The sequence below is a fragment of the Buteo buteo genome, chromosome 22, assembly GCF_964188355.1.
Source record: "Buteo buteo chromosome 22, bButBut1.hap1.1, whole genome shotgun sequence".
Classification (NCBI taxonomy): Eukaryota; Metazoa; Chordata; class Aves; order Accipitriformes; family Accipitridae; genus Buteo; species Buteo buteo.
Window position 1 is genome coordinate 9,031,099 of NC_134192.1, and position 20,077 is coordinate 9,051,175.

Below are 20,077 nucleotides of genomic sequence, written 5' to 3' on the forward strand. Positions count from 1 at the left end.
CTGATCTATTAGTCATAAAGGTCCATGTTAGAATTACATACTCATGGGGTAAGAAAAACGTGGTATAGGCAAGTGAAAGATATAAAAAAATATTATAAAGTTCTTATCAAAAGACCTGAAAAGCAGCCTGGCATGAGGAGCTGTGTTTTCCCCCAGATGTCTTCAATTCTGCTACTGTAACTTCCTTTTGAAAAAAAGCAGCAAATTCAAATGTGAAAGAATGAAAAGATAGACAACGGTGCTAGACAGAAAGAAGGGGAAAACGCCCAAAACAAAGCCTCAACCTCAAGTCATGTGTATTTTTATTTTTTTTTTAATGAAACTGTTAAGAGAACCAAATAGAACTGGAATTATGCAGCTTTCTCGAAGCCTCCTTCCATCTTGGAAGGAGGAGGAAGAGTAACAGGACAAAGCATGTTCAAATGAATTCTGTCACGAAAAAACATTAAAATAATAATAAAAAAGAAGTTTAGTTCATTTCCACATTTCCTAAAGACTTATTCACAGGCAGACCTGTTGCTGCCAGTGTTTCCTCATACCATCCTGTGCAAACCCTTACAGATAACTATGTCCATCTTTGTCACTTCGCACCATTACATTTCAGAGTGCGACTCCTCTCTCAAACGAAGCCTTCTTCAGAAGGAAATGGGTCCAACAACCTTCACGATAATGCTTGTAATGGCTTGCTGTGAACAAAGTTCTCCTTTACTTTGCCACTACTTAGAATAAAAGGAAGTGGAAGAGTGACAGATTCTGTAAGAACAAGAAGTTTGGAGAAGATTGTTTATTAAAAGATCTTGTTACCACCTTAACCCTAGAAGTGTATACTTGCACAGCACAAGTAGTGTCTCCATGGCAAGCTTTTATTACAGTCTTGTTAAGAAATCATATAATTGATTTACTGAGACAAATTTGTTGGGAGTCTGACAGCTGGTGTACTGTTTTCCACTCTCTCATCCTGCCTCTCAAATTAGGAGTGGAAGCTCAAAAGATGACTCTGGACCCACTACCCAGTCGCATTCAAGTTATTTTTTGCAGCTCTACTCCACTGTACTGACACCAGATTTTCAGGAGAGTGTGCATCCTTGCCTTTGTAACACCAGCTTACCAGTGTGTTGCCGCAGTAATGCTGCTAGGCAACACCCAGCCACTCCAGCCAGGTCCCCATCATTTCTGTCCATACTCCAGGGGAAAGCAAAGACCTACTTCTGCTGCACAGGAGGAGCCTACAGAGATGAAACCTAACCTGGCAGCGCATCTGCGGTTTTGCTGGGCTGCAAAATTGGCTAGATCGTTGCTCAGTAGGTCTTCAGGATGTTTTTCACATGTTATTTAAACTATCACCTCAATGTGCTGAAAACCAGTAAATTTCATTTCTGTTATTTAACAAAATATTCCAGTAAAAAATAAAGTAGAAACATAAAGGTGAATGTACAACATTTTAACAGATTTTGGTGGGTTAACCTCATAAAAAAATTCTGTCATTTGACTATTTATAAGAACTAAAATTAGATTTGTCTAATCACATAAAATTTACTAAAAACAGATTAGAAGTTGATCAGGCCAAAACAAAACTGGCATTTACATCTAATATAGCTAGCAATACAATCCAAGCAGGGACAGGAGTAAGGAGTTTGCCAGCAGCACTAAGTAGCAGGGAAAAGGGCCTGGATCCTCGGGAAGTCTGACCTTGCTCCAGGCATTGACTGAAAAACTGGCCCTGTAAAAGCTGGAAAAGAATTTACCTGCAACACTTCAAGAAGACTTTTCAGTGTTGGGTTTTTGGGTTTTTTTTCTTTAATTGCTACTGTAATATTGACTGAGGAACTGAGAAGAATATGACTGAGATCGCATGTTGTTCCCCTCCCTAACTCATATCCAACTTTTTCCAGCCACTTACCCAAACCCTGTGTCCCTAGTCCTTTTACCTGTCCTGAGCAATATCCTTAGCTGTAAATATAAGCTTTATAGACTTATCCCAGTTGTCCATGATTCTAGCATCTTTTTGTTTGGTTTTAAGCTCTCATCAAGTTTTGTAGTCCCTTCCCATTCAAATCCCTATTTTTATTCCGTTACCTCTCTCTCACTGAGTTATCTTAAGGAACTGATTTTTTGTAAATAAATTAAAAAAAAATAAAACTCATTGGGAAGATTTTATTTAGTGAAGTCCTTAGGTTTCTCTAGCTTTTTAACAATACACATTTTTGCCCATTTTAATATTCTTTTAAGTTTCCAGTCCAACTTTTCTGCATCAAGCCATGATTAAACTTAGGACCTGATCCCCCTCCTCATGCAACCTGTTCACCTGTATCTACCTTCTACCCTTGCGCTTCTTCCCTGCTACTTGCTGCTTCTCCCTTCCCTCCCTTACCTATGATACTGCCAGTTGCCTTGTCTCTCCAGAGAGTTTCTTCTCTCTGGCACGAGCAGTCTCTTTTCCCTGTAAGACTATATGATTCTCCCACTGCTGGTGATACTTGCAATATTTGAAACCCTGCTCCTGACCAGTAAAAAACAGCAAAATGCTGCAAAATTGAGTGAGAGAAGTAATGTTCTTCACACAGAAAGAACCAATTGCAGGTTCCTGCAAATTAACCAGTTAAAATGGGTGGAGGGGGTTATTTTCCTGATTAAGCTAGCTTTGCTGCCAATTTCATTCAAAAGCAGATACTTCTACGCTTTAAAGATAAGGTACCTACTGCCTATAATGAGCTGAAAAATACTTAGAACATTGCTAAAGAAACATCCTTTATTGCTCAAAATAACACTGATATGAAACCATTTTTTAAGCTGAATTATCCACATGTACATAGAAGCAGAACCTGGTATACTGTAACTCCAGAACATGCCACTTCACAGTTATAATAAATTATTCCTGCTGGGTGAGGACTTGAGGAAAGATAAAATTGTTTTTTTTAAATTATACCCACACAGAAACTACAATTATGCTATACAATATACATATTACAACACATATAAAAAACATCTAGACATAAGACAACTTCGTTTCCTAAAAAATTCAAACCTTCCTTTTCACAGAATTACTACAGTTCACTTTCAGTATTGATTTTCAGGTTTTCATTCCCAAGTAATCCTTCAGGATACTGAAGTGCTTTTGGATAGCAAAATTTGTCAACACAAGGATAGGTATAAAAGAAATTATAATAGCTACTCACTTATAGTACCGCCAAGTCTTAATTGGATGGATATCTACTGTGTATTACTGTACTAGCTCAAGGACAGTCATTCACATGAAAATTGTTCAACAGTGAATGCATTTTGTCTTGTTCAGCGAGTATACTTTATCTATTTTAGCAACAGGGAAGAAAGGCTGCAGAGGAAAATGGTTATTTTAAATTCATTGCTTGACTTAAGACTGTCGGTTTTTCAAAAACCTACTCTGTGCATTGGAAAGACAATATCTTTCACTTGAGCTTTTTGTTCCTCTTCACGAAGAGCTGGAACTCTGACAGACTTGCTTTTAAAACCTAGTTAACAGTATACTCATAGAAAAAGGGAATCTCAAATAATGAAAACAGCAGCGTTCAATAATAATCAATACTTCCACACTTATTGTAGAGGTATGCTCCTGGGAAACGAAGCAAAACCCCCTGGCCTTCTGGAAAAGCAATGACTAGCAAACAGAAATTATGAATCCTACCATGTGGGAACTGGAACAGAGATTTTTGCAAACAACTGCATAGATTTCCAGACTCAGGAAACTCTCCATGCTACAAGCTGATGCCATTGCTTGTTAAAACCTACAGCCCATTCAGATTTAGACATCTGATAGATGAGAGCAATGCTTTGAGTGCTTGCTCTTCAAAATATGCTAGAAACATCCCAAAATGAAGATGATTTGTACAGTACTAGTTTCTCCCTTTTGGTGCATGTTCTGATGCTGTGCTCATTTCAGGATAGCATTTTTTTTTTTTTCTTAAATAACTACAGATTCTTTCAGCACACAGCATAAGCAGTTAGTCTATATTTTATTCCATATCAATTGAATGCTGAGAGTTTTATCTGCAGACATAAGTTACCTGCAGTAAATCAGACTCTGGAAATCTTGACTTAAGACACCCAGATAGAGAGAAACTATCAGGTACTGTAAGAAACTTGCCTTGTCTCACAAGAAACTCTGTGATAAATGCAGGGATGAAATCTCCTTAGTTAGGACAACACTCAGCTATCTAACCCACGAGGTGATTCCTTCTCCTGACATCTCCTGCCTCATTCTTTCAAGCAAAAAGATGGACTCAAGACCATGAATTGCGGACCAGCAATGCCAAGCATTTCTAGAGCCATATGACGGCTTTGTCCTACCACAAAATGGTGTTAAATCAAATGTATGAACTCTGAAAATAACCAAAGTCAACATGCTTAGAGAGGACAATGCTGGGACACATGACTGAAGGCAGGTATAAATAATGTGAACACCCCATGTACCAGACAGCAAATCATATCCTGCTATGTGCAGGATAAAGCATCTCAGTAACTATGTTTTCCATTTTATTCTCAACAATTGTTCCAGTGACACTTAGGACCTTACTTGTTCTTTTCAATATGCAATATTTTGTGTTTATTGACACTGAAGTTCAGCTGACATCTAATCACTGAACTGCTCAACCCATCAAAACCTTCTGCAATTCTATACACAGCATAAAAAAAAAGCAGCAGTCATCATAACCTATGTATATGCTTTCCAGTCATTTCTGTATATACTGAACAAACAGCTATTTATTCCTACATTTTCCATTCCTTTTTTTAAGCCAGCTGGTAACCTACGAACAGATTTTCCCTGGCTTTTCATGGAAGCTCCGAAGACTGGCTTTAGCAGATGATCCCATTCTAGTAGCTGAATTGAATTTCTAGGTTATAGATGGTGCTCAAGCCTTATATTCTGGGTGAAAGTCCACACACACACAAAGAAAAGAATGAATTTGAAAAACTTACAGGGATTCCTATTATATTATCTTTAGCACAGTAGCCAAATTTCCAGAACAGAACTTGAAGAAAAATTAGCAGGCATAGAAAAATTAAAAACCCCTCCCCCAATTAAAACAAAACAAGTTTAAGCCCCATACTCCAAGGGTTAAAATGTCATTTCCCAGAAGGCATAAAAAACCCTAAACATATCCTAATGGACTATGCAAATTTTGTGACTAAAATACATTCTTTTCCTTGCTTCTCACATAGCAAGACACAGCTTGAATTGAAAGGACCAGAACTTTTACTCATGCTCTGCGTATATGAATTATAAGAGTATATTAGTTCAAAAATACTGCCCCTGCAGAAGTCATGTTCAGGAACATCATTTGCTGTGTTCTCCCCATCTTCCAGAGTTGCCCAAGCAGATAACTGACTGACATCTGGCAGCCAGAACTCTTTAAACCAGTGTAAAGAAGAGGTCTGAATGACTACATAGAAAAGGAAAGAGAAATATATGATATCAACAGAAAAAAATTCAAAAGCATTATACTATCTTATCTATTTCAGACTAGTAGGGTCATCTCTAAGTCCAGTAGCAGGTACCCACAGAGCGCACACCTCCGTATGAAAGAACGAAAGAGCTTATCTTCCACATGTCACGTACAAATACACATTTCTAAAACCCAAGGAAAGGGCAAGTCTGAAAAAAAGAATCTTCTCAGTCAATGAACTTAAATAAGATAGGACTAGAATCTATCTAATTTTCTTGGGACAAGAAGTCAATAATGATGTAACACCTCCAAACTGAAACCAAGGAACATTTTATTTCACTTAAGAATTAGAATGACCTTGTTGAAGCGCAGCTTAGCAAAAAGGGAATCTACAAGAGATGTCCATATTTAACCTAGAATTTTCTACAGCGTTCACTTCTCAGACACTTGAGCTTTGAACCCTAAGGAAGGAGTCTGTGTCACCTATTTGCACAGATCTATTGCAATACAGCTGTAATCCTAAAATGGGGCTCTTGATGCAAATAAACACCATCAAAACCACCAATTCAGCCTTCCACAAAACTTAGACAGAACTGAAAACATATCATTACAAGCAATCTTTTCTTTATAGAACATAAGAATAACGCTAAACTCTGTATGACCTAGTGCAATGAGGAATATGGTCAGACCTCATTGTACTGTTAAAGGTCTGATGAGACACAGATATTCAAAGACAAGAGTAACAACAATGCAAAAATAAATGGTTATATCCAGTTAGCATTCAGTAATTTTCAAATTAAAAAAATTCATTTCCAATAGAAAAGTCAGTGAAGTGCAATGATTAACTTCTCTCAGTCCATTTAAAAATTCAAGCCTCACTCACTAATCAAGCTGAACTTAGAAAACCTAAAATACTGCCTCAAACCAAAACCTGCCCTTCTGCTCTTGCAAGTTTCCTCTCCCATAATATAAAGTTGGTTGAAAATGGGTATCAAACATCCATTTTGATTATAGTAAAGGACTATTACTCATCTTCCCTTAAATTCACCTATTAGGCATTTTTCCTTTTTGGTGAGCTCCTAGAAAACAATAAACATTTTCTAGTTTCCTGAAGATGTTTTTGCAGTTGACAGATAAAACAGCATGTGAGGTTGCCTTGAACTGCTCTTCATCAGAAAGCTTTTCATTCACGTTAAATATTTCATTTTCTCTTATTCCAGTTGAAAACCAAAAGAACCACATTAAAAGGTATTCAACAAAATCACCTTTTATCAGTAGGCATAAATGCCCATTGGTTTAATAAATCCACTGATTAAGAAATTTCTTCACTGAAGATAAGTGAAGACCTGCTGGGCGTCACAATGGTCATTATCTTTTTTTCTGTCACTGAATGGGTCTGAATGTGAATCGGCTAACAGGGTGTGAAACTAGACAATGCAAATACAGAAGAAAGCAAACTTAGCATATTGTGATTACAAAGACTGTTTATTTACTTGTTTGCATGAGTTTGCGCTTCCATTACCAGACTGGAGAACGCAATTCTGCAACAAAAACTGTAATTTCAGCAGCAAATTTATCCAAGTAGATGTGAAATACTTCCACATTTGTCACAAATATCACAGAAATTCAGGCCAGAGACAAGAGGAAAGGCATGATGTATCTTCACAAAACAAAGCTAATGTGGTAGAACTAAAAAGTCGAAACAGCTGTATTAGTTCTTCAAGAAAAGAAGGTGATAGTAAAGGTAAGGCAGTTACCAGGATCATCAAATTTTGTTACCTTCACCCTGCTGATTTGAGGGACCTGTTCTCAAAGACAAATGAAGATCAACAATTTACACATGCTAGAGTGCCTGCAGAGTGCTCTCCAAAAGAAGTGGGCAGAGCACTCTCCAGCAGAGAGGCAGTGAGCAGAGCTTGCCACTAAGTATATGATAGTTCTGATATCTTCTCATTATGTCATCTCTTCCCCACCCTCATCTCTTTTGGACCGGGACTAGCTTTCATGTGTGTTTACAAAGCCTGATTGCTTTCAGGGCCTGTAGATCTCCGTTAAATACAAGTAATAAACTGACACTGCTGCAGTTCATTATACTAAAACGTGCATAAACCACGCAAATGTTTTTTAGCAAATAGGCTAAGGGAAAGATGACACTTTGATAAAAAGCATTTGAAAATTTTACTTTAAAACCATAAAGATTAAAATAAACCATCTTTCAAGTTTTACCACATGCTAACAGGTACCTAACAGTCATAGGACTACATCAACCGCAAGAGAACACGTGAGGGAAACAAAGCAGCTCAGAGGAAACATCTCAGTGAGAAAGTAAGCAATCCAGACTTTTCCAGGACCTTAAAAGGTCTTTCTCAGATGCCTGGACTTCTACCAGTGTATTGTCCTTGAAACTTATCTTGAAACACCACCTTTTACAACAGCCTCTGACTTGTGGGCGTCTTAATGAATTTGAAACTCACATCTCATTCTAACTGCTAGAAGATGAAAGCAGCTTTCGAGCAGTCACTTAATACAGGTAATTTATCATAATATGCTTGGGAGTACCTTGGAATGTTACCTTAATAAAGAGATGGTGTAGCACCCTCAGATATATTACGGTTGTGACGCAAACTGAATGTTCTTTCTTCAGACTTCTAAGCATGAGAGCATATGGAGTATTTGTCTGACGAGATTTAGAGATTTATCTGAATAGCAGACATTACTTATAAGAACAAATACTGGATGAATCAAGGAGCATGTATAGGGAGTGTTTAATCTTTAGCATGCCAGTTTGAAACCATAAAGGTCAATTGAAAACAAACATCTATGTGATGCTAAGTTTAGAGAGCCTACAAAATGAGTCAGTAGATAGTCCAATTCTTTCAGAAACTGCTGCTATATTTTATATCATTGTTGGTAAAGGGCAAAATATGATTAAAACCAAAGGTACACTAAACTCTACATGAAGGTTAAGGCAATAAAAGTATTAAAAAATGTTACAAAGTATTATAGAAGTATTATAAAAGTAATCTTCTGACAACAAAGACTGTTAATCTGTTCCCTTCACAAGCCAATAAAGTGATACTGTAACTCCCTATGCTGGTGACTTCAATGAAAACATCCCTTCACCAAGTTTGAACACATCCTGCATCTTCTTCAATAACACCACCTTTTTCCTTATCAGCTGAAATATGTGCAACAGATGAGCACTTTTGAAATTAAATGCTGCATTCAACACTATGAAATATTACAATTTTTTTTAATCTCCGTGTTCTTCACCAAAACATAAAAGCCATGTGAAAGCTCATACCTGAGGCCGCATCCTTGGGTTCCATCTGACGTAGTAGTTCACCCATAGTTCCAAATGGTTCAGACTGGCAACAGGATACAGGACATGGTTTTCATAGTTTACGTAGAAAGGATTTGTGAACTCATCTATCTGGCTGTTTATATACGACCACAGCGATATGGTCTTTGTGCTTACCTCCTGATTGAAAAAAAAAAAAAAATTATATGGACTGCAAAACCTTAAAATATGAGGTGAATATCTACATATCAGTAATTCTCTCTGTGAAATTTACCCTATCTACTAGAAAACTGCAAGCACTCTGAGAACACTTCCAGTAGCTCATCATTAAACAGCCTTAAAAATTTAGCAAAACATTTGAACACTTATTCTGGTCTAAGGCTAACCAAGAAAGGAGATTCAGGCATATTATTTTCAGAGATACTAAGGTCGAGTTGAGCAAAAGCAAGCTGTATTGCTCATAATGTACAGCAATTTTTACAGCTACTTAAATATATGGTTGCACACTGACCAACTAAAGAAAAGATAAAATTAAATTAGCTTTGACAAGAAAATCAGTGTAGAGATATGTAGTTTGGAAGATCCAAAACAGCATCTGTGAAAAATAATTATACAGTTCTCCCACTCACGCTATTTACTCCTATCCATTGGATATTATGCTTTAACATGCCTATTTTATCTTTATTTGCACTTCTGAAAGTTGTATTATAGTAAATGTAATCAGCATAATCATGGTTAGATCAAAGATTGGAAATCTGAACTTACATCAGATTCATCTTGCAATTTTACACTCCTTCAGTGTTGTAAAGCATGTGTTTCTACTACCACTGTGTCTTAAATTGCATTTCTTTATTGAGAATTGCATCTGACTATTCATTTATGAAAGCAAGCTGTCTGGAAACCCTGCATTTGCTGAGAACATGTTATTCAGCTCCATCTTGTGGTATTTACATGCAACTTTTTCCCTACAGAAGCAGTAGAGACAAACCAAAAAAATAGCAAGGCTAAATATGGCAAGGAATTGTTACTTGCTTTAAAAAATATGAAGTATTAAAAACAACAAAGCCAAAAGTAAGCAAAAGTGTACTTGGAATATTAACAAACTTGGGGTTGGGTTTTTTTTCCCAAACTCAAAGTATTTCATTGAGTCCTAACTTCATTCATTTAGGTATTTTAAATTTCCATAGTCTCCTACCATAAGTTCCATCTAATTATGTCCTGAAGTGACCTGCAAAGTCATCCATAGGAGCTCCTTTGGAAATAGTGAAAGAAATGCTAATATAATTTGATAATGATTATTTAAAATTGTGTATGTTGTCTAGAAATATCTGAAAGAGGACTTCCTAAAAGCCTCAAACCCCTGAACAGGTAATAACTAAAGAAAAGTTAAGTGCCATCTCATTTAATAGCAGGGCATTCAGTATACATTTCTCATACCATGAAATTTCATTTCCACATTGTCTTTTATGTGACAAATGTATCCAAAAACACAGCTCTGATGTTCTTAGTTCTTATATTCTAAGCATGTATTACACTAAGCACTTACCTCTTTTAATCTCTCTTTTTCACAGTTGCACAAGAAAGTCCCAAAGAGACAACTGTAAAGGTGATCCAGAATGGTGATCAAAAATAACTCGTTGAATTCAAAGGCTGCAGGAAACTGAAAAAATGGTAAAATTACTTTAAACTTTATTTTAAGCAGTGTAGAAAGGAAGAAACCCAGACATAAGAAATAACCAAAAGATTGGGATAAGATTTTCTTATTTAGTGATTATTTTCAGGAAAACTCAGCAATTTCAGTAACTCCCATTGCAATAATACATTTCACCTACATACTTCTTTACGAATACTCCTCCAAGACAAACCTCACATTCATTGTGCAAGTATACTAGAATACAAACATAGAAACATTAGCTAACGTGAAACTGGTGACACAAAGCAATTCATTTTAAGGAGCTGTAACAGTGTTCTGTTCTAACCCACCCCAAACTGTCTTCAACATATGCTTTATTTCTTTTGTTACAGGTCAATAAATCATTGGGGGGGGGAAGAAAAAAGATGATGATGATATTTAAGAGTTTTATTTCCTATTCTAACATGCAATGAATTGGATAATAAAGAATACTGCACGTACAATGTGCTTAACATATATTTAAAATGTTTCTTTCACTTTCTAACCAAGTTGAATTTACCATCAGCTATGTACAATAAGCCTCTAATCGCTCTTCTTTTATATTGGAAAGTAAATCCTGTACATCTGAAATGAAAGAACTGTCATTCCACTGAGCACCACTAGGTATTTTATTCACAATCAGAGGTTACCTGACACATTCTAGAAAAAAGAGTTAGAAATTTGAAACCACTCAAAATGTTTAAGATATATCTTAATCTGTAGTGCTCTAAAAATCATGAAGAAGGAAATTAATGCAAACTGCATGGGGTGCGACCTATTCAGATGGAAAAGGTCCTTCTTCAATCAAATTTTATGATAGGACTACATACGGCAACTGCTTGATATGTCAAAATAACTTTGCATTCAGTATGACAAGGGTCTCAAACACAGATACGGAATGATAAACGTAGGAAAAAAAAATTTAGAACACTAAAGGAAAATTTTAGAAGTAGCATTTCTCTCGTTACCATCAAAGAGAATGTTATAAGAGACTAATTTTCAGGACAAATGAAATAAATTTTGTTCATTTCTACTAAAAGAGTAAATCTTTACAGAAGCCTAAAATGCAAAGTTATAGATTCATAAGGATGAATTTCCTGCTATATGGAGAAATCTCAAGTCAATATTCAGATCCAAAGAAAGCAGCAGACTGGTTTCTGTTATGTGCCACTGAAGAATACTGAACACCTTGGCATGAGCGACTCAAGAGCTACTTTAAAGGAAAAAAAAAAAGACGACAAGTATAGCTAGGAGGAAAAATGCAGCAATTGGGACTGCGGATGAACTAGCTCATCCAGAAACCCCTCTTCAGTGTCATCTGTGATTTATGAAGGGCAAATGTTTATTCATGTTGAAAGTAAAGAGTTGAATAACACACAATGGGTGTGCTTGTATTAAACCCAGAAAGATCCAAGTTTAAGGCAAAGTTCTTTTAAAAGAAGATTGATTTAAGTCAAACATTGCAAAAACATTCTCTTTCCAAGACTTCTCAAGCTAAGATATATCAACTTTCAACTGAAAATTTTGAGTAAGGAAATTATCAATATCATGGCTCACAATATGAATGGGAGCCTTCCTTCTTCTGACTCTGCTACAGATTATGCACTGTTCAACAGCACGGCATGCTCACACTGGGGCTTCTCTCTCAAATCACTGGTTTGTTTTCAGTTACCTAGCCATTTGTTTTCATGAAACATATAGGAACTTAAGATGATCAAGTTCTCTTTTTCAGTCATGTTCAAAAGTTATCACTTGCAGCATTTCCTTCTCTCTAGGAAATCATGCCAAAACTCAGTTACAATACAGTGATGTTAACAACACAGCTATGATTTTAAACCAGTATGAACTGAACAGAACTTGATAAACAGGTGTGCTGAACTGAGTCAGGAGAAAATTCAGTGGGTCTCAGACCTTGATCTCCTGCCTCCAGCCCAAAGCAGCAATCAGATACAGGGAGCAAAAATAATTTGCAAAGGATCAAAATTGTATTTGGAAATAACTTTGAAGACAAAGCCTCTCCTAAAGGGACTCTCTTTAACTGAAAGCACTTAATGAGCCTTGTCACATTAGAGTTCTGTGTTGTGACGGGTCCATACTAATCAGATGAATGCCGACATGGCCGCTATTCCAATCCAGTGAAGCATATTCAAAATTCCATACATCAGTGGTTGCACTCCAACTAATTTATTAATAAGTGATAGCACTTTATTGAAACCCTGTCTTTGGATACAAGAGTTGTACTGTTGGAGCTGATGTATCAAGACTGTAAAGCTTCTATTACTGCTGCTGAAAAATCACTGACCTAAAAATGCTTTCCTCTGTAGTTCCAAGCCCATTAGCGTCTGTTTGAAGATTCAGGTGGAAAAATTCCCCAAATGAAAATTTACTTCTTGTCAAATCCACTAATTGTGAGAGAACACATGGGTCATTAAAATCTTGCACTTGATGCTACTGGAGTTGTTGGGGGGTTTTGTAAAGGAGGTATTTAAAAGAGGAATTCTCTTGTTTAAAAGCCTGATGATGCCAAGTGGCATCTGATTCAGAGACATGCTAAATAAACTTGCTTTTTAATCAATGAACTCATTCTGTACTACAGTAACATTTAAAGTTGAAACACTTTGCAGAATACTTCTTATGATTGTGGAGTTGGACTGAATCAGGTTAACTGAACACTAGATATCATAACAGAGTACACTACTCAAACTAGTGAAAAATGCATCTCTGGCAACAGATGACAACCGGTAACAAATAGGATGCAACTTTCTACCAGCTTTAAACATACCTTCCTCCTATCCAGGTACTGTGCATGAAAGGTAGAAAGCTACTATTTGAGCTGCAATGCTACATGCAAATCTTAGTTTTGTTTCATTTTTAACAGAGCATCAGTATTTCATCAGATCACATGTGGCCTTTCCAGTTTGACATCTGCTATTCAAAATCACCAGAATTTACTAACAGAGGACGGAAATTACTTCACCATATGTTTTTTATTAAAATCTGATATCAATGTACTTCTCTCAAGTTCTCTATTACTGTATTTGTGTGTCATGAAGACCATAAAAAACAAGGGAAAATATAAGGCTGTCAAGGATTAAGTTTCATTGTCTGAAGCTATCTGGAAATCTGTATCTTAGTGGGAAGTTAGAGATTCTCTCACTGTATTAAGTCGACTGTTTTAAGAATGTAATTCTCAGAACCCAAAAGAAAAAATTTGCTGGCTTTCAGCCCATGCCCAAACCCAAGCCCTGACACCCTCCTGCAGTCATTAACACTTATTTGAGCTTTGGAACATTTCACATATGTTTACCATGGATTCTAAAGCACGAAATTAGCACTGTTTTATGAGCAAGTGATCTATACAATGATAAAATAGAACCCTGGTTTTCATAGGTCCATGTCAAGGTAATCACAATCTTCAAATCTATTCTCAAGGTATTGAAGTCAACTAAAAAATAAAAATAAGTACACAAGAACTCTCCAAGAATGACATTTTCAATTTTTTTTCCTGCTGTAACATTAATCATTTTTCAATGCCACTGCTGCTCATGAATTTCAGAAGAGTTCCTGGATGCAGGTTTTGAACAGATGTGGTACTGGCAAAATGCTTCACAGATTCCCCCTACCACCACCCATCCCTTTTTGTTTTTTTTTTTAAACTAGAGGGAACTAAACTGTTTATAGCAAGAAATAGGAGGCAGCAAGGGAGATCACAAAAATAGAATAGGCTGCTCTCAATTAAGGATCTCCCCAGAGGACTTTTGTTCCTACCAGGTGTTTAGAACTGCTTCTCTTTGCTATTGTTACTAGCTTTCCTCTGAGAGAGGGACAGAATTTTTCGTTTGTTTTTTTTTTTTCTCCAGCCATACTAAACAGCACATTAATGCTGAAATACAGATACACAGAAAGTCTTCAAGGGACTCTGGACAAGGGCCCAGTATTACAGCAGGGAACTTTCATAAAGCACCAAAGACGACTGTTTTGAATACAAGTTTTGGAAACCATGATGTAAGTTTTTAAGAACCATGTTCAGAACAAGAAGACTAAGGTAAGAGATCTGGGAGTGCTAGCACCATATGGAACCACACTATTACCCTTCTCTCTTCAAAGCAAATCACATACTATACAGACTTCAGTACAATAGCTTTTACCGTAACAGCACAGATCTATGTTAGGCTTCAAGGAGAAAAAAAAAAAAGAAAAAGGAGTCAAGCACTTCTAATTTACTTGGAAATCAAGCCTTCATGTGGACAACCTATTTCAGTAACCCCATTAAAGAACAGTAATATAAAAGCTCAGAAAAATCTTAAGTTTATGCTCATGAAGATACAAATAAGGAAAAAGAAGGCTAATGCCATTCTATAATTTAACATATTCAGAAAAAAAATTGAGAATTTTAATATTTTTATATCTTAAATATCACTAATTTCAAAGATGTCCCCTGATCCAGAGGTAAAAGTGTGTTGGAAGTAAGAAAACTTACCTGAGAATAGGCATGTATGTTAGAAATGCTGTCCTATATACATAATGATGCAACATTAACTGACATTTCACATTTGAGACATACATAGAAGAACTCTCTCCTCCCTTCAGTTCACAATCAGCCTGGATTTTTGCTGTTTCTTAAGGACAATATAAATCCATACAAACATTTATTCCACCAGTGAATATGCAATACAAATCATTTATCTCATCAATAACCCTCATTTAGGTAATCAGAGAATCCTTTGAAAGCCTATTTTAAACAAAAAGGAATCCTGGTATTTTGGTTTCAAGTCAATACTTCTACTCTAGCTCCTTGCACCTCACCGAGCAAAAAGTTTCCCTATGCGTGCATGGTGCAGCCACAGCACGACCAACTTCAGGAAAACATGCTACTGCTCTGCAAAGGAATGTGCTCTCCTACATGAATTACATTTCCAAGATAAAGACTAAGACCTCACAGAAATATACTCTTAAGCATCTTACCTGCTTTGTCATTTGCCAAACACAGTCAATGAACTGAAGGAAAATGGGAGATCTGTCTGCATCAGCATGATCATCATCTCCATGTCCTACTCGCTGAAAGTCAAAACAAACTTCATTTCAGTCTAGTGTATTTACAGTACCATCCCAACACTTTAAAACTGAGTGACTCTTAAATAGGTTCCAAAGGTGAACAATACAAGCAGACCTTCCCTAATGCTAACCTGTATTTTTCAACTACTAAAAATGCACCCCGATATTCACTTATGGACATGCCTTTGCTGTTGAGCAGAGCTGGAAAGACGCTTGGTCAACAAAGCTGTGCCTGTTGTTTCCCCATCTTTTATTGCACAGCCATTTACTTCTACCAGTGGGTCAAACTGGTAGGTATTTACAAAGGCTGTACTGAAACAATTATTCCATATCTACCTGCCATAACTACATGTCATTTCTCCTAAACCATCTTAGAGTCAGAGCCCACAAAATGTCCTAATAATTTATGTACTAATTCCCCACTAGCCCATGTGTTAAACACTTCAACCTTAAATCAGAGTAATGGTTCCAGTAATTTTACCTTCTAGACACCTTAATTGTTTTCTTTGTTTCTCCATTCATAAGATTGTTAAAGATGAAGCAATGTGTTACAATCCCTCTTCCTCATAAAAAAGCCATGTGATTTTTTTTAACCATTATGTTCAAGCCACTTAATTCTTATTTACTTTATATTATACCTCACACACAGATTTCCTGTCAAAAACGAACAGGTCACAATTCTCTGACACTCACACCATTAAAAGAAGGACACCAGAGATAATAACTAAAATGCAGCAGAGTACTGTGAGAAAACACGCTATTCAAAATAAAAGCCTTGAAGGTGACCATTGCAAATGCTTACCATTGCAAACCGGTGTCCAAAACTTATCCATTCTTTCTCTATAAGAACTTCAAATCCCTTGATAGTTCTGTAATAGCTGTCCAGCATAAGCATAGCTAGTGCAGTAAGCTGTGCAGTTCGATCCCAACCATCACTGCAATGTACAACTACAGATGTTTTACCAGATTCAATTTTATCTGCAATTCTTACTGCTCCGGCAAGAAGCATCTTAAATAAACAAAAATAAACAAACAAGCATATTAAATACTAACCGAAACTCTATCAAAAGAGTTATAATTTTACACTCTTAAGGTTAATATATTTTCATTTTTCAGATTAATTACATAATCATCTGGACGACATTGCTTTGAATTAGAGATTCCCAAATGGTGGTATGCATATTCCTAGAGGTACAAAAACTGTGTGCACTCTGTTGACCAGAAGAGAGTTCTTACCGGCTCTCCATTATTAGTAGCACATAGCAAAAGAACCTGGGAATCCCTTCTCTAAATTAAATCTGAAATTCTGTGTCATGAGGAAAAGACACAAATACTGTAACCTATTCCAAAGGCTGAAGGTTCAATGTTTTCAAAGTTCATGTTCACAGTAATCAATCACTCTTTCTTCCTCAGCTTTCATTCCTCAATTACCAAGTTTAGAGAAAGGGACAAACTATCTAGCTAACCTAAATCAAAACACAACCCAAACACACCCAGAAACCCCTGGCTGGGAGCCTGTGTTGATTTGCTGGTGCATGAAGTATACATTGTACTCAACTCATGAGCAGACCCTTAATAGTGGATTCAGAAGCATGCTGGAGAGCAAAAAGATGGAGATGCCACAGGACTGATATCACCTGTATGAACTTCTTAATTCTTCTTCCCCACAAAAAAACCTCTCTTGTTCTCTTATGCCACTCCAGCTTTTTAAAAAACTTGAATAATCTCTCTCCTGTGAAGATTTGTCTCTGTCTTTGTAACATGACCTATCATGGCACTGAAAAATACATGAAAAAAAACCAACCACTAGAATAGAACCACAGGAGAAATTCCTATTCTGCATTCCAACACCAGAAAATGGAATCTTGCAAAATACTTGCATTTTCCCCTTCCCAGACATCTAAAAACACCTTCTGGGAAGTAGGAAAGCCAGCAACCACTGCAGAAGCTATGCACAAGACCAGTCTTCAAAGTTATTTCAATTACCATGCTTTAGAGGCAATTCTCATTGATTGTATCTTTTATGGTAAAACTAAAGGGTGCCAGGATGGAAATATCAGGAAACAATACAAAAGCATCTATGGGAGAATGGAGCTTGTGGTCTGAACTAGTTAATTGCCAATTTCTTCAGTTACAAAGCTCTACTTGTAAATAATAAATATTAAAACAGTTCAGTCTTCAATAAAAGCAGAAAACTTATCTATATAACATACAGGTATGCAATAGCTTGCTCTAAATTGTCCTAAAGAGAACACAGATGCCCCTGAAGGAGTACAGCTGAAAATAAAAAGACAGAAGAGATACAGGCAATAAGCAGAGAATAGGAGACAGAAAACAGAGTTACTATTAATTCAGTAAATATCTGTGGTGTAGGTGAAGCATTTTATTCTACTTTGGACAAAAGCCTTTAGAAAACAACTTCCTCCACAAACTATTATTTTTTTTATAGATGTTTCAAAACTTAGCAATCATCAGTATTTCAGTTAGGGCTCCTAATGAATAACTGGCTTTAGATTGGCTTAGAAAATGAGAACTGGTTTAGAAATAATTAATAGCAGAAGTTCTATCCTGAAAGGCAGAAAATACCCTGGAGGGCATGAGGAAATATCCTGGGTGTACAAAAATCAGTAAGTGACCCTACTCCTGTTGTTACTACTGTCTTCACACACACAGAACGTTACTGGTGCCTCTCCAGACACTTCTGAATCATCTTCAAAGTGCTGTGGCTGCCCAGGGCTAGGAAGGTGAATTTCCAGTAAAGCATCACATTAAACTGGGACACAACCACGCTGGTCTAAGCCCGGAAAACAGAAGATGTGTTAGAGTAAAGCTGTGGATTTGTTAATTGCTGTTACAAGCCAAATCAAATAGGTAGGAAGCCAAGCAATTATTGGATAACAGCACCAGGAGATACTATCAACATTATTAGCACAGTAATGGCAGCTTTTAAGAAATCAGGCTGCACCTTGTGCTGTTAATACCCTAACGTGAAGTATCATGTAAGGGACAGGTTCATGAAGAATATTACATGTGTGTCAACTCTGTAAAATAATTTAAATGAAATTTCACATTGCTGTGCTATTTTCATCTGTGCAACAGTGATATCAAGGTCCACTTCTCACATGGAAGTCAACGTCAATGAAAGGTGACCACTGGCTCAAACAACGCCACTTTTAAAATAGACTACTGTATTTAATGCCAGGCTGATAAGAAAAGGTTTCCAGATACTCAGATTCTCAACGCTGTTTGACATAGTCCAACTTTAAGAGAACAAGAAAATTAAACTATTCCCAAAAGATCATTAAATTTGTTTAATTCTTAATTTAAGCATTTGCTCCCTCTACCGGTTCTCCTGCAGCAGTTAGCAAGCACTAGTTAACAGAAAAGTAAAACTAATGAACAATCCCAAACACGTTTTGCATGAGTGACATTTGAGCCAGTTGCTAATAAAACAAATTCCACTCCATCCATATTCATCATAAACAGGGGAGTGAATGTGGTAATGAAATAATCTATTCTAAAAGCATTTCAGAGGTTAGTGAAACAGACTGTAAAACTGAGTATGGTAGTGATTTATTTTAATATTATGTTAAATAATAGAGCAGATTATGACCCAGTAGAGCACTGACTATAAACAGCCCGTGAAAACGTAGGTGCCCAACACATGAACACTAACATTGCATTGAAGGAGGGAAGGATGAGAAAGACTGCAGAATTTAGAGTCAAGTCCTTTTGGCAGTTGTTCAAATATAATCTGAAGTTCCCAGGGCATTCTTCCAAAAAGCAGGGATAACCCTGGACTGCTCACAAACATTCCCTCTCAAGAAAATAAAACATTGTCCAACACTAAATATGATACTGTGCTATCAGGAATTAACTCATTACCTACCAATACATAAAACAGGAAACACAAAGTTATTATGGAATGCTTAAAATGCTATGTTCTAAGTGACCATTCAAAAATTAAGCTTTTTTACAAGATTATCCTGATCAAAGCAACGCACTTAAATCTAGTCATTGTTTTAGTAATATTTTCAGAAATGCAATTTAAAAACATGGTTTAAAAAAACAATTGATTTTTCACATCAAAAGTATTTTACCCTTATATATTCCAGCCAATGCGTGGAGTCCACATTTGATAACCACCGAGTCTCATCAATAGTAGGATAAACTATTTCTTTAAGTTTACGCAGGGATTCTCTCATTACGTGTATATTATGAATTTCCAGAAATACCAGCTCTGCATTTGGGTAGGCACTTTCACTTTCATACCCTCCACCTTTTGCCTGTCATTCAAAAAGTAAAAACAGATGAAAAAAAGAACATGTACAGGACTTCAGTATAAGGTTGAGTTATTTTGGTCAGGGTTCAGGATTTTCTGAGAGAAAGGATTATTTTAGCACTAATAAAAATGTATTTTTGGCTTTTGTTTTTCTAAGAATCACTAGGGTATTTTTTTTAGGTGAAAGAAATTCTAAGTGTAATAGGCTACATTTGATAATACATCCATGTACTTTCCCATTTTTACTACTGAAACCTTTGGTCTTCTGTGGACTTTACTGCGTGATTTCTCAGCTACGTCTTCATGCTGCCTTCCATTCCTGCCAGCCTTTCCAAACTGCTATAAGC

At 36.4% G+C, this 20,077-nt stretch overlaps 1 protein-coding gene across 3 annotated transcripts in view; it reads right to left on the bottom strand.

Annotated features, from left to right (window-relative positions):
- Window positions 1–20,077, bottom strand: part of MTMR1 (myotubularin related protein 1) — a 39,186-nt gene that overhangs the window by 5,182 nt on the left and 13,927 nt on the right. For all 3 annotated transcript variants that reach the window (XM_075054031.1, XM_075054028.1, XM_075054030.1), the window contains 5 exons: window positions 19,549–19,734; window positions 16,251–16,457; window positions 15,359–15,451; window positions 10,268–10,381; window positions 8,725–8,901 (listed from right to left, as the gene is read on the bottom strand). In XM_075054031.1, the coding sequence (XP_074910132.1) occupies window positions 8,725–8,901; window positions 10,268–10,381; window positions 15,359–15,451; window positions 16,251–16,457; window positions 19,549–19,734 (777 nt within the window). The remainder of the gene's footprint in view (window positions 1–8,724; window positions 8,902–10,267; window positions 10,382–15,358; window positions 15,452–16,250; window positions 16,458–19,548; window positions 19,735–20,077) is intronic.